General features: G+C 44.8%; 1 protein-coding gene across 1 annotated transcript in view; it reads left to right on the top strand.

The window, feature by feature from the left end:
• si:dkey-40c11.2 (drebrin-like protein A) overlaps positions 1–12310 on the top strand; it is a 50155-nt gene that overhangs the window by 36338 nt on the left and 1507 nt on the right. The window contains exons 5-14 of the mRNA XM_039000948.1: positions 6583–6717; positions 7007–7084; positions 7459–7610; positions 7756–7810; positions 7906–7980; positions 8326–8434; positions 8608–9102; positions 9228–9521; positions 11684–11782; positions 12044–12168. Of these exons, the coding sequence (XP_038856876.1) occupies positions 6583–6717; positions 7007–7084; positions 7459–7610; positions 7756–7810; positions 7906–7980; positions 8326–8434; positions 8608–9102; positions 9228–9521; positions 11684–11782; positions 12044–12168 (1617 nt within the window). The remainder of the gene's footprint in view (positions 1–6582; positions 6718–7006; positions 7085–7458; positions 7611–7755; positions 7811–7905; positions 7981–8325; positions 8435–8607; positions 9103–9227; positions 9522–11683; positions 11783–12043; positions 12169–12310) is intronic.

The following is a 12310-nucleotide window of genomic DNA, read 5'->3' as shown; positions in this document are numbered from 1 at the left end:
CTTTTTGTTACTACATGATTCCATATTTGTTATTTCATAGTTTTGATGTCTTCACTATTACTCTACAATGTAGAAAATAATACAAATAAAGAAAAACCCTTGAATGAGTAGGTATGTCCAATGTCAGATTAAAGCATCTGGGTAATATTCACATTGCAGTCCTGCTGTTCTTTATGTTTGATGAGCCCATTCTCTGAGTCCTGGTTTCCCCCCATCTCTCTGTCATGTATTAGTCAACATTGTGTCTCCATCACCATGTGGGGTCTATAAAACCACGTGACGCTTGTGTCATACAGCGTTACTGGAAGGTGGCTTGGATTAATAAATGCTTACTCAATCAGGATATACAGACAGAGCCAGTTTGCTTTTATAGGTTTGGCCAGTCACCCCAAAATACTTGTTCTTACTGTAACCTTGTAAAAGATGTGGCTTCCAGGAAGCTGTGTGACGTGGTTCACTTCTCGGTAAAAGGACAAAACTCACAATCTCCTGATTCATACTGTAAGTTGCTTTTTAGGAGAGACTTATTTCTGGTGTAGCGCCCTCGTGTGGTGGAAAGGGCACCAGTGCTCTGTCAACATGCATAGACATTGCGGCACTTCCAGCTGGCCTGATCCTGCTCTGTGGTGAGGCATATTAATACTCCTACACTGTAGATTAATTTAGTTCATTAAATATAGTGCATGTTGTTGTTCCCAGTCCATATGTTAGAGTGCTATATTTGTTTAATACGAAAATACATTTGTCTTCCAGTCTGACAGTTCTGTGAGAAGCTACAGCACCAACTGAAACAACAAACATGACTAGAACGAGAGACTAGGATGCCTAGAAGTAATGGGAACTGGGTTATTGTTGTTGTTTGTCCAAAACCCTTGGAATTATTAGTCAGGATTAGAACATTGGGATGTGTTCCGACCGAGTCAGAATGCCCCATGGCAGTTCTATTCTCTCTTTCTCCCTCTGCAAGTCTCAGCAACTGTGTGAGAGGGTGAATCACCTGCAGCGTTTGAGTGAGTTTCATATTGTATCAACAAGTCTTTTGCACAATTGCTCATTGTTGCTCAATCTAAGTGGAAAAGACCAGTAGACTGTCAGGTAGACAGGTGACAGTGGAAGCAGTTGGGGTGAAAACTAAGGGGGAAGATTTAGGAGAAGAGGGGAATGAAGGGAACGAGACAGGACAAGTATAGAGGAGGAAAGTACAGGAGAGGGTAGGGGAAGGAGTAAGAATGGGAGGATAGGAGAGGTCTATGAAAGAGGACCAAGGAGAGGACAGGGTGTGTGCGGAGAGGTCTATGAAAGAGGACAGAGGAGAGGATAGAGGAGAGGACAGGGTGTGTGAGGGGAAAGGGAAAAGAGGGGAAGAGAGAGGAGGAGGAGGAGGAGAGGTTGTGTATGTTAATGAGCAAGCTGTTGCCTTAGAGGAGACCGTTTTAGGGAGAGGCCTTAGAGGAGACAGTATTAGGGAGAGGCCTTAGAGGAGACAGTATAAGGGAGAGGCCTATCATCTGAAACAATGACAGACAGAGACAGTTAGGAGAGGCAGAGGAGATCATTTACACCCTCTTCACCACAACGCCCTCCTTCCTCCCTCAGGGGAACCTCACACTGCTTGGGAGAAGTGAGGGAGGGAGAAATGAAGAAGGGAGGGAAGGAGGGAGGGAGTGCAACTGTGTGTGTGGGCCTATTAAGATATTTGCGTGTGACTAACAGATTTCAGTTCATTACAATAGCTCCCACCTTGGGCCAATCATTTTAATTTTGTAAATGCTGCATCATTCACCCAAGTTTTGTCAAAATCGGGCCAGTGCTGTCTGAGATATTGCATGTGACTAACGAACGGACAGAGTCAGATCCACAGTGTGTGGGGGACAATAAAAATAGTGACACAAGGAATAAATACACAGTGAATGAAGATAATGAGTAAATATAAGATGGCTATATACAGGAAGCACAAGTACCGAGTTGATGTGCAGGGCTACGGGGAAGTTGAGGTAGATATGTACAGTGGCAAGAAAAAGTATGTGAACCCTTTGGAATTACATGGATTTCTAAATAAGTTGGTCATAATTGTCTCATCTTCATCTAAGTAAGTCACAACAATAGACAAGCACGGTCTGTTTAAACTAATAAAACACAAACAATTATATGTTTTCATGTCTTTATTGAACACACCGTGTAAACATTCACAGTGCAGGGTGGGAAAAGCATGTGAACCCTTGGATTTAATAACTGGTTGACCCTCCTTTGTAGGTAATAACCTCAACTAAAGGTTTTCTGTAGTTGCGGGTCCGACTTGCACAACGGTCAGGAAGAATTTGACCATTCCACTTTACAAAACTGTTTCAGTTCAGCAATATTATTGGGATGTCTGGTGTGAACTGCTCTCTTGAGGTCATGCTACAGCATCTCAATTGGGTTGAGGTCAGGACTGGGCCACTCCAGAAGGTGTATTTTCGTCTGTTGAAGCCATTTAGTTGTTGATTTACTTCTGTGTTTTGGGTCGTTGTCCTGTTTTGTCACCCAACTTCTGTTGAGCTTCAATTGGCAGACAGATAGCCTTACATTCTCCTGCAAAATGTCTTGATAAACTTGGGAATTTGTTTTTCCGCCAATGATAGCAAGCTGTCCAAGTCCTGAGGCAGCAAAGCAGCCCCAAACCATGATGCTCCCTTCACCATACTTTACAGTTAGGATGAGGTTTTGATGTTGGTGTGCTGTGCCATTTTTTTTTTCTCCACACATAGTGCTGTGTGTTCCTTGTAAACAACTCAACTGTAGTTTCATCTGTCCACAGAATATTTTGCGAGCAGCGCTGTGGAACATCCAGCTGCACTTTTGCAAACTTCAGACGTGCAGCAATGTTTTTTTGGACAGCAGTGGCTTCTTCCATGGTGTCCTCCCATGAACACCATTCTTGTTTAGTGTTTGACGTATTGTAGACTCGTCAACAGAGATATTAACATGTTCCAGAGATATCTTTAAGTCTTTAGCTGACTCTCTATTCTTCTTAACCTCATTGAGCATTCTGCGCTGTGCTTTTGCAGTCATCTTTCCCTTATGGCCACTCTTAGGGAGAGTAGCAACAGTGCTGAACTTTCTCCATTTATAGTCAATTTGTCTTACCGTGGACTGATGAACATCAAGGCTTTTAGAGATACCTTTGTAACCCTTTCCAGCTTTATGCAAATCAACAATTCTTAATCTTAGGTCTTCTGAGATCTCTTTTGTTCGAGACATGGTTCACATCAGGCAATGCTTCTTGTGAATAGCAAACTCAAATGTTGTGAGTTTTTTTTTTATAGGGCTAGGCAGCTCTAATCAACATCTCCAATCTTGTGTCATTGATTGGACTCCAGGTTAGCTGACTCCTGACTCCAATTAGCTTTTGGAAAAGTCATTAGTCCTAGCATAGTTTTTCCAACCTACACTGTGAATGTTTAAATTATGTATTCAATATAGACAAGAAAAATACAATAATTTGTGTGTTATTAGTTTAAGCACACTGTGTTTGTCTATTGTTGTAACTTTGATCAGATAAAATTTGATGCCCAATTAATGCAGAAATCCAGGTAATTCCAAAGGGTTCATATACTTTTTCTTGTCACTGTACATATAGGTAGGTGTAAAGTGGGTAAGCAACAGGATAGAATATTGACATTAGCAGCAGTGTGTGTGTGTGTGTGTGTGTGTGTGTAGGTAGAGTCCAGTACGTGTGCATAGATTCAGTGCAATAAGAGTTTGTGCAGAAAAGGGTCAAATTGTCACATGCTTGGTAAACAACAGGTGTAGACTGTGACAGTGAAACACTTACTTACAGGCCCTTCCCAACAATGCAGAGAGAAAGAAAATAGAAAAGTAAAACACGTAAAAATAGATGCACAATGAGTATTGATAACTTGGCTATAAACAAGGGGTACCAGTATCTAGTGGATGTGAAGGGGTACGAGGTAGTTGAGGTAGATATGTGCATACTGTATAACTAGGAATAAAGTGGCAGATGGCAAACAGGAGCAGAGAGAACAGTCTAGAACTTAGGTGGCTGGAGTCTTTGACAATTTTTAGGGCCTTCGTCTGACACCGCGTGGTATAGAGATCCTGGATGGCAGGGAGCTCTCCCCCAGTGACGTACTGGGCCATCCGCACTACCCTCTAGCGCCTTCCGGTCAGATGTCAAGCAGTTGCAATACCAAGTGGTGATGTAGGCAGTCAAGATGCTCTCAATGGTGCAGCTGTATAACTTTTTGAGGATCTGAGGACCCATGCCAAATCTTTTCAGTCTCCTGAGGGGGAAGAGGTGTTGTCGTGCACTCTTCACGACTGTGTTGGTGTGTTTGATGTGGACACTGAGGAACTTGAAGCTCTCGACCCGCTCCACTACAGCCCTGTTGATGTGAATGTGGCATGCTCGGCCCTCTGTTTCCTTTAATCAGTCTGATTACCAGGATGCATGTTAACCTGTTTAAAGGTCTTACTCACATCGGCTACGGAGAGTGTGATCACACAGTCGTCTGGAACAGCTGGTGCCTCGAGCATGGTTCAGTGTTGCTTGCCTCGAAGAGAGGATAGAAGGCATTTAGCATGTCTAGTAGGCTTGCGTCACTGGGCAACTCGCGGCTGCGTTTCCTTTTGTATTCTGTGATAGTTTGCAAGCCCTGTCACAAGCAACAGAGCCAGTGTAGTAGGATTCGATCTTAGTCCTGTATTGAAGCTTTGCCTGTTTGATGGTTCGTCGGAGGGCGTAGCGTGATTTCTTATAAGCGTCCGGGTTAGTGTCCCGCTCCTTGAAAGCGGTAGCTCTAGCCTTTAGCTCAGTGTGGGAGTTGCCTGTAATCCATGGCTTCTGGTTGGGATATGTACGTACGGTCACTGTGGGGACAACGTCGTCGAAGCCGGTGACTGATGTGGTAAACCCCTCAATGCCATCAAATGAGTCCCGGAACATATTCCAGACTGTGCTAGTGAAACAATCATGTAGTTTAGCATCCTCTTCAGCAGACCACTTCTGTATTGAGCGTGTCACTGGTACTTTTGAGGTTTTGCTTGTAAGCAGGAGGATATGTTCAGATTTGCTAGCGGGAGGGCTTTGTATGTGTCTCTGTGTGTGGAGTAAAGGTGATCTAGGGTTTTGTTCGCTGCTAGTTGCACAGGTGACATGCTGGTAGAATGGAGGTAAGACGGATTAATTTTTTCTGCATTAAAATCACCGGCCACTAGGAGCGCCGTCTCTGAATGAACATCTTCTTGTTTGCTTATAGCCCTATACAGCTCGTTGAGTGTAGTCTTAGTGCCAGCATCGGTTTATGGTGGTAAATAAACAGCTATTAAAAATATGGATGAAAACTCTCTTGGTAGATAGAATACCTCACGATAAGCTGTAAACCATACTAACTCAGACGAGCAGAACTTTTTTTTTTTTGATGAGCAGAACCTTAACTTTGCACCAGCTGTTGTTAACAAAGAGACACACACCACGTCCTTGAGGTTACCGTTCTGTCCTGCCGATTCGTATAAAAACCAGCTAGAATATTATCCGTATCCTTCTTCAGCCAAGTTTTCTGAGAAACATAGGATCTTAGTTCTTCAGGTCCCGTTGATAGGATAGTCTCGAACGGAGCTCATCCAGTTTGTTCTCCAGTGGTTGTACATTCATCAATAGAAAAGAGGGTAGAGGCGGATGATTTACTCGCCTCCGTTGTTTCATCGGGGCACCCGCACGTCGACCTCTATATCGCCGCCTCTTTCTGGTCCGGGTTGGTCATTGGTCATTGTTGAATATCTGCATCCTGTCTGCTCTTTCCACTTCCCCCTCACCTAATATGCAACATCTGTTTTACTTTCCTTGTGCTTTCTGTGAATTCTCTCTTCCTCCCCCCTACACACACTCTCTCCTGTTTCTACACCTCTCTCTTCCCTCTCCACTCTCTATCTCTTCCAAACTGATACGTTTCATCCTGTCTTCTCTAGTGTAAGCCAGAGACTCGTTTTGTTCTCTGTCTGTCCTCATCGCTAAAGCTGTTACACAACTAAGTCCACAGCCAAAAGGAACCCGCCGGGGGGAAAAGCTTTCAAAGAACTACTTCAGAGTGTGTGTGTTTGTGCGTGTGTGTGTGTGTGTGTGTACATATGATTTCAGGGGGTCAGGGGGTAAATGAAAAAGGTGGGAAAATATCCCTTTCTCTCATTTGGAATGCTGGAGCAGAATTCTGAGCGATGAGGTTTCACACATTTTGATACTGTAGCAGCCAATAAAAATGCCATTCTTTCATCCGGAAAGTTCATGAAAGGTTCAAGTGACATCATGCAAAGTGTCTGTGGCACAGCTGTAGTGTGCAGACCATTTTACAGCTGAAGATTATCCTCGCTTGGAATGTCAAACAATGTTCAGGACCGCAACTTGATTCCCTTCAATAATCTTTCATGCTGACATGTTTCAGAACAAGCTTGTTCATCAGAGCACTGTCTGGGGCAGAGATGAACATGCAGCAACCAACCTGTCACTAGTGCATTATAGACTTGACATCAGATGCCTGTGTAGCAGCTCCCCATTGTACTCACACTCTCACACTCACTCTCTCTCAGGAGGCCTATGTGTTTATCAGTGCTGAGAGTAAGGAGGATGTGACAGAGGAGAAGATAGGTGCTGAGCTCAATAAAGTCCGCTCCCCGACAGAGCATGTCAGAAGAAGCAGTCGGTCCAAGGACAAGGAGACAGTGGTGAGTGGTCCCCTTGCAATACCATCTCTATCCACAAGAGGGGGCGCTAACACCTGGACACATCCTGGAACTGTGCTTTTTATATTGAGGGTGCCACATTCAGATTCTCTCAGTTTTAATCTCTTGTCATAAATTGTACTTTCTGTGTACTTACTGTGTGTGTTTTTTTCACGAGTTAAAAACATCCAAGGCTCCTTGTCAATAGCCTAAGTTACAAACTGTGTGTTCATACAGTGTTGTTCTCCATTAACACTCTCTTTCCTCTGCGTCTGTATCTCTCTGTTGACAGGGCACTAACTACAGGAAGACTAACGCTGCCATGGAGATGAGCCGCGCCAACAGAGACTCCTTCTGGGCACGTGCAGAGGTAGTTTACACAGGCACACAGTCACGGTTACCCTCAGGTAGCCTAGTGGTTAGAGCATTAGGCCAGTAACCGAAAGGTTGCTAGATCGAATACCCGAGCTGACAAGGTAAAAATCTGTCGTTTTGCACAAGGCAGTTAACCCACTGTTCCTAGGCCGTCATTGTAAATAAGAATTTGTTCTTAACTGACTTGCCTAGTTAAATAAAGGTTTTAAAAAAATAATAAACTGTCTAAGCTATGAGGGTAATTTTCTAGTAATCCATCAATGTAACAGACTTAGTATTTACCTTCAATGTTCACATCACTTCACATCGTTAACGTTCACATTATCAACTGTTATTAAGTCTTCATCTATTGTGTTCCATCTCTCTCAGCGTGAGGAGGAGCGGAGGAAGGAAGAGGAGAGGAAGCGTGCAGTGGAGGACAGACGACGTTGGGAGAAAGAGAGAGTTTTGAAGGAACAGAAAGAGGCTGATGAGAGGGAGAGGAAGATGAACGAGAAACTACAGATGATCGAAGAGCAGAGGTCAGGACTAGGACACACACACACTGACTCAAGACTCAAACGATCTCTGACTCAAGGGTATCCTCTTGTGGCCATGTCAGGTATTGAATGTGTCGTCATAATTGGAAAGGCTACATAAGGTCTCTGACATCTCTGTATCTCTCAGGAGAATGCAGGTCCAACTGGAGGCAGAAGTGAGGAAACAGGAGAAATCTAGATGGGTGAGAGAAATAACCAATTAGTGAGGAAGTTATCGGGCTACTGAAGTGTGTCTGAACTCGTGTGTCTGAACTCTGACCTCTGTTGGGTGTGCCAGGAGCTGCAGGAGAGAGAGCATGAGGAGGACATGAGATCTCGCTTCAGACGCAGCGAGTCCATTGAGAAAGCAGCAGTGAGTCTCTCTTACTGACCTCTCTTCTCCATATAAACTCCCATCCTACTCTTCTCTAAACATACTAGTTCCTTACCTGTTGTACCTCTCGCATACGATGTATCCCAATGCTCTGAAATGGCTTCTTCTCCTAGTCTGCTGTCCTTCATCTGCACAGATCTGAAAACACAGGATAGGTCAAAGGAATATGGCCTTTTATAGGAACCTGTCTGCTTCTGTCAAGCCAGCGCAGATGAAGGAAAGGAATGGAGAGGAAGGAGTAGAGGAGGCAGCTCTAGACTGAGACATGTAGTTTCCTTTACATCATTCAGTAAAGCATGGTGTGATTCCTCCTCCTACCTGTAGGAGGCAGCAATGCTGGTATCACAGCGCTCCATGAACCCCAGAGAGTTCTTCAGACAGCTGTCATCAGTATCATCCCGTAGCCCATCCAGCCCCGGCTCCCCCCGCACAGGTAAGTCCAGTGTGTGTGTGTTTATAAGCGTTGACAAACCACAAGTGGCTCTACGCAATGTGTGATTAAGCCAGTAACAGTCAATCATGCATGAACCTTAACAACCATTTTCTGCCTGGTTGCAGTGTATTTCTTCATGTTGGTCTTTCTTCCCTCCCTCTCTCTCCACACAGGCAAACCTCCATTAAGGCGGTACCAGCGCAGCCTGACTGACACAGCATTCAACTTTGGGAAATCGGACAGCCCCATCCCCACTTCCCCCCGCAGTCCCACATTGGTCTCCCGCTTCCCAACCTCCCCCTTCCACCGCACCATGTCCCCGCCCAGCCCCATCTTCCGCCCAAGCACCTCTCCCCAGAGCCCTCGCGCGCCCCTGGTGTCCCCTCCGAAATCGGCCCTCCACTCTGCCCCACCTGTCTCAGCCCAGGCTACTCTCCCATCACCCAACCCCCAGTTTCAGCTCCAAACCCAGCCCTCTGCCCTCCCAGGCCTCCTCGCCAACATGTCCCCCACCTCCCCTCTAGAGAACCAGCTCCAGGCCCAGTTCCTGCCCCACTCTCCCCAGTCCCAGCCTGAATGCTTCCCCTATCCCCTAGTTTCCCTGAAGCCTGTCTCAGCACCACAGCCTCCTAGTGCCTCTGTGCCAGAGAGTCCACTGCAGCCAACAGGTAGTTCCCCATCATACACACAGCCTACTGTAGAATGACCATTGATGTCTGTCATACCATTATAGTGGGTTCTCAGTTTACCATGGATGCACTTAAAACAACATTGGTAATTATCTCTCTTCCAGAGCAGTACACAGCTATACAAGTTGTACTGGTGGAGGAAGAGGAAGATGAAGAGGAAGACCAGGCAGAGCCAGAGCCCAGCATTGAGAGTACAGAGTCAAACCCAAATATGGAGGAGGGAGGGGAGGGCTTAGCACAGGATTCAGACCCTACATCAGTGCAGGAGCCTATGGCAGAGGAAGGAGAGGAGGCAAAGGAAGCTGGACAAGAGAAGGGCCAATCCGATTACAGCCAGGTCTCTGCTGAGCCATTCCTGGTCGAGCTTTCAGAAGAGGAGCAGGAGCCAGCAGTAACAGGTATACTTTGTACACTACCGGTCAAAAGTTTGGACACACCTACTCATTCAAGAGTTTTTCTTTACTATTATTCTACAATGTAGAAAATAGTAATAATAAAGACATCAAAACTATGAAATAACGCATATGGAATCATGTAGAAACCAAAAAAATATATATTTTATATTTGAGATTCTTCAAATAGCCACCCTTTGCCTTGATGATAGCTTTGCACACTCTTGGCATTCTCTCAACCAGCTTCACCTGGAATGGTTTTCCTTTTTTTTTTATATATATATTTTTTTTTTACCCCATTTTCGTGGTATACATTTGGTAGTTAGTCTTGTCTCATCGCTGCAACTCCCATACGGACTCGGGAAAGGCGAAGATCGAGAGCCATGCGTCCTCTGAAACACGACCCAACCAAGCCGCACTGCTTCTTGACACAATGCCCACTTAACCCAGAAGCCAGCCGCATCAATGTGTCGGAAGAAACACTATACACCTGCCGACCGTGTCAGCATGCACTGCGCCCGTACCGCCACAGGAGTCGCTAGTGTGCGATGGCCAAGGACATCCCTGCCGGCCAAACCCACCCTTAACCCGAGCGACGCTGGGCCAATTGTGCGCCACCCCATGAGTCTCCCAGTCATGGCCGGCTGCGACAGAGCATGGACTCAAACCCAGAATCTCTAGTGGCACTGCGCCACTCAGGAGGCCCTTGGAATGCTTTTCCAACAGTCTTGAAGGAGTTCCCACATGCTGAGCACTTGTTGGCTACTTTTCCTTTACTCTGCGGTCCGATTCATCCTAAACCATTTCAATTGGGTTGAGGTCGGGTGATTGTGGAGGCCAGGTCATCCATCACTCTCCTTCTTGGTCAAATAGCCAATAGTGTTGGGTCATTGTCCTGTTGAAAAAACAAAATGATAGTCCCACTAAGCCCAAACCAGATGGGATGGCGTATCGCTGAAGAATGCTGTGGTAGCCATGCTGGTTAAGTGTGCCTTGAATTCTAACAAAATCACAGACAGTGTCACCAACAAAGCACCTCCACACCATCACACCTCCTCCTCCAGTCTTTACGGTGGGAAATACACATGCAGAGATCATCCGTTCACCCACACCGCGTCTCACAAAGACACGGCGGTTGGAACCAAAAATCTCCAATTTGGACTCCAGACCAAAGGACAAATTTCTACTGGTCTAATATCCATTGCTCGTGTTTCTTGGCACAAGCAAGTCTCTTCTTATTATTGGTGACCTTTAGTAGTTGTTTCTTTGAAGCAATTCGACCATGAAGGCCTGATTTAACGCAGTCTCCTCTGAACAGTTGATGTTGAGATGTCTGTTACTTGAACTCTGTGAAGCATTTATTTGGGCTGCAATTTCTGAGGCTGGTAACTCTAATAAACGTATCCTCTGCAGCAGAGGTAACTCTGGGTCTTCCATTCCTGTGGCGGTCCTCATGAGAGCCAGTTTCATCATAGCGCTTGATGGTTTTTGCGACTGCAAAAAGTTATTGAAATGTTCCGTATTGACTGACCTTCATGTCTTAAAGTAATGATGGACTGTTGTTTCTCTTTGCTTATTTGAGCTGTTCTTGCCATAATATGGACTTGGTCTTTTACCAAATAGGGCTATATTCTGTATACCCCCCTACCATGTCACAACACAACTGATTGGCTCAAACGCATTAAGAAGGAAAGAAATTCCACAAATGTACTTTTTACAAGGCATTTGAAATGCATTCCAGATGACTACCTCATGAAGCTGGTTGAGAGAATGCCAAGAGTGTGCAAAGCTGTATTCAAGGCAAAGGGTGGCTGTTTAAAGAATCTCAAATATAAAATATATTTTGATTTGTTTTAACACTTTTTTTGGTTACTACATGATTCCATATGTGTTATTTTATAGTTTTGATGTCTTCACTATTATTCTACAATATAGAAAAGAGTAAAAATAAAGAAAAACCCTGAATGAATAGGTGTTTTAAAACTTTTGACCGTTAGTGTATGTTTTTTTGTATCTCGTATAGGCCTGTCCTATTATAAAAAATATAAAATAATTTAACAGGCTAAATACAACAATTGAAAGAGAAGAGTTTTATGTAATGAGAAGGTTGTGGAAAAGTGTGTGACACATCACTGACACAATCTAACCACTGATATGTTATGTTTCAGATGCAGAGGTTATTCTTCAGGTAATCACACAAAAGGTTGTGGTCCCGTCCACCAATGGGGTGACAGACGAGGAGGAGTTGGTGGAACACAATGGTACAGGTATGTTACCCCACTCATCCAGAGAGGTATCTACGCTAGCCTACATTACCCAAGTTGCTCTCAAACTGAATGAACCCTTCATGTTGATGAGATAACATAGAATAGACATACCAGAAGCCTACATTGCAATTCCCTATCCTTTTCCAGGAATCCTCTTCCTCGTGGGCTTTTAAATCCATGAAGTCGATTGAAAAGTACACACTTGCTTAGCATAGGGTAGGGAACCAGAATCCAACCACTATCATGGTTCCTCTTTTCCAGAGCGATCTATGAGTCCACCTGAAAGGGACCAAGGTACTCCAGAGTTGGCTGTTTGTTTTGATGAAGAGGAGGAGGACTTTGTTGAAGAGAATGAGGTCCAGGAGATTTCAGAGAATGGACAAGAGGTATGGATACACACAAAGTCATATGTACCCTGCCACCTGCCATCCTATTCACTACTGGGCTTCAAACCCGGTCCTGGAGACCCACACGGTGTGCAGACCTTTGTTCCAGCCCAGTATTAATAAAAAGACTTGATGATTAGTT

The sequence above is a fragment of the Salvelinus namaycush genome, chromosome 1 (assembly GCF_016432855.1).
Source record: "Salvelinus namaycush isolate Seneca chromosome 1, SaNama_1.0, whole genome shotgun sequence".
Classification (NCBI taxonomy): domain Eukaryota; kingdom Metazoa; phylum Chordata; class Actinopteri; order Salmoniformes; family Salmonidae; genus Salvelinus; species Salvelinus namaycush.
This window is presented reverse-complemented; position numbering and strand designations above follow the sequence as displayed.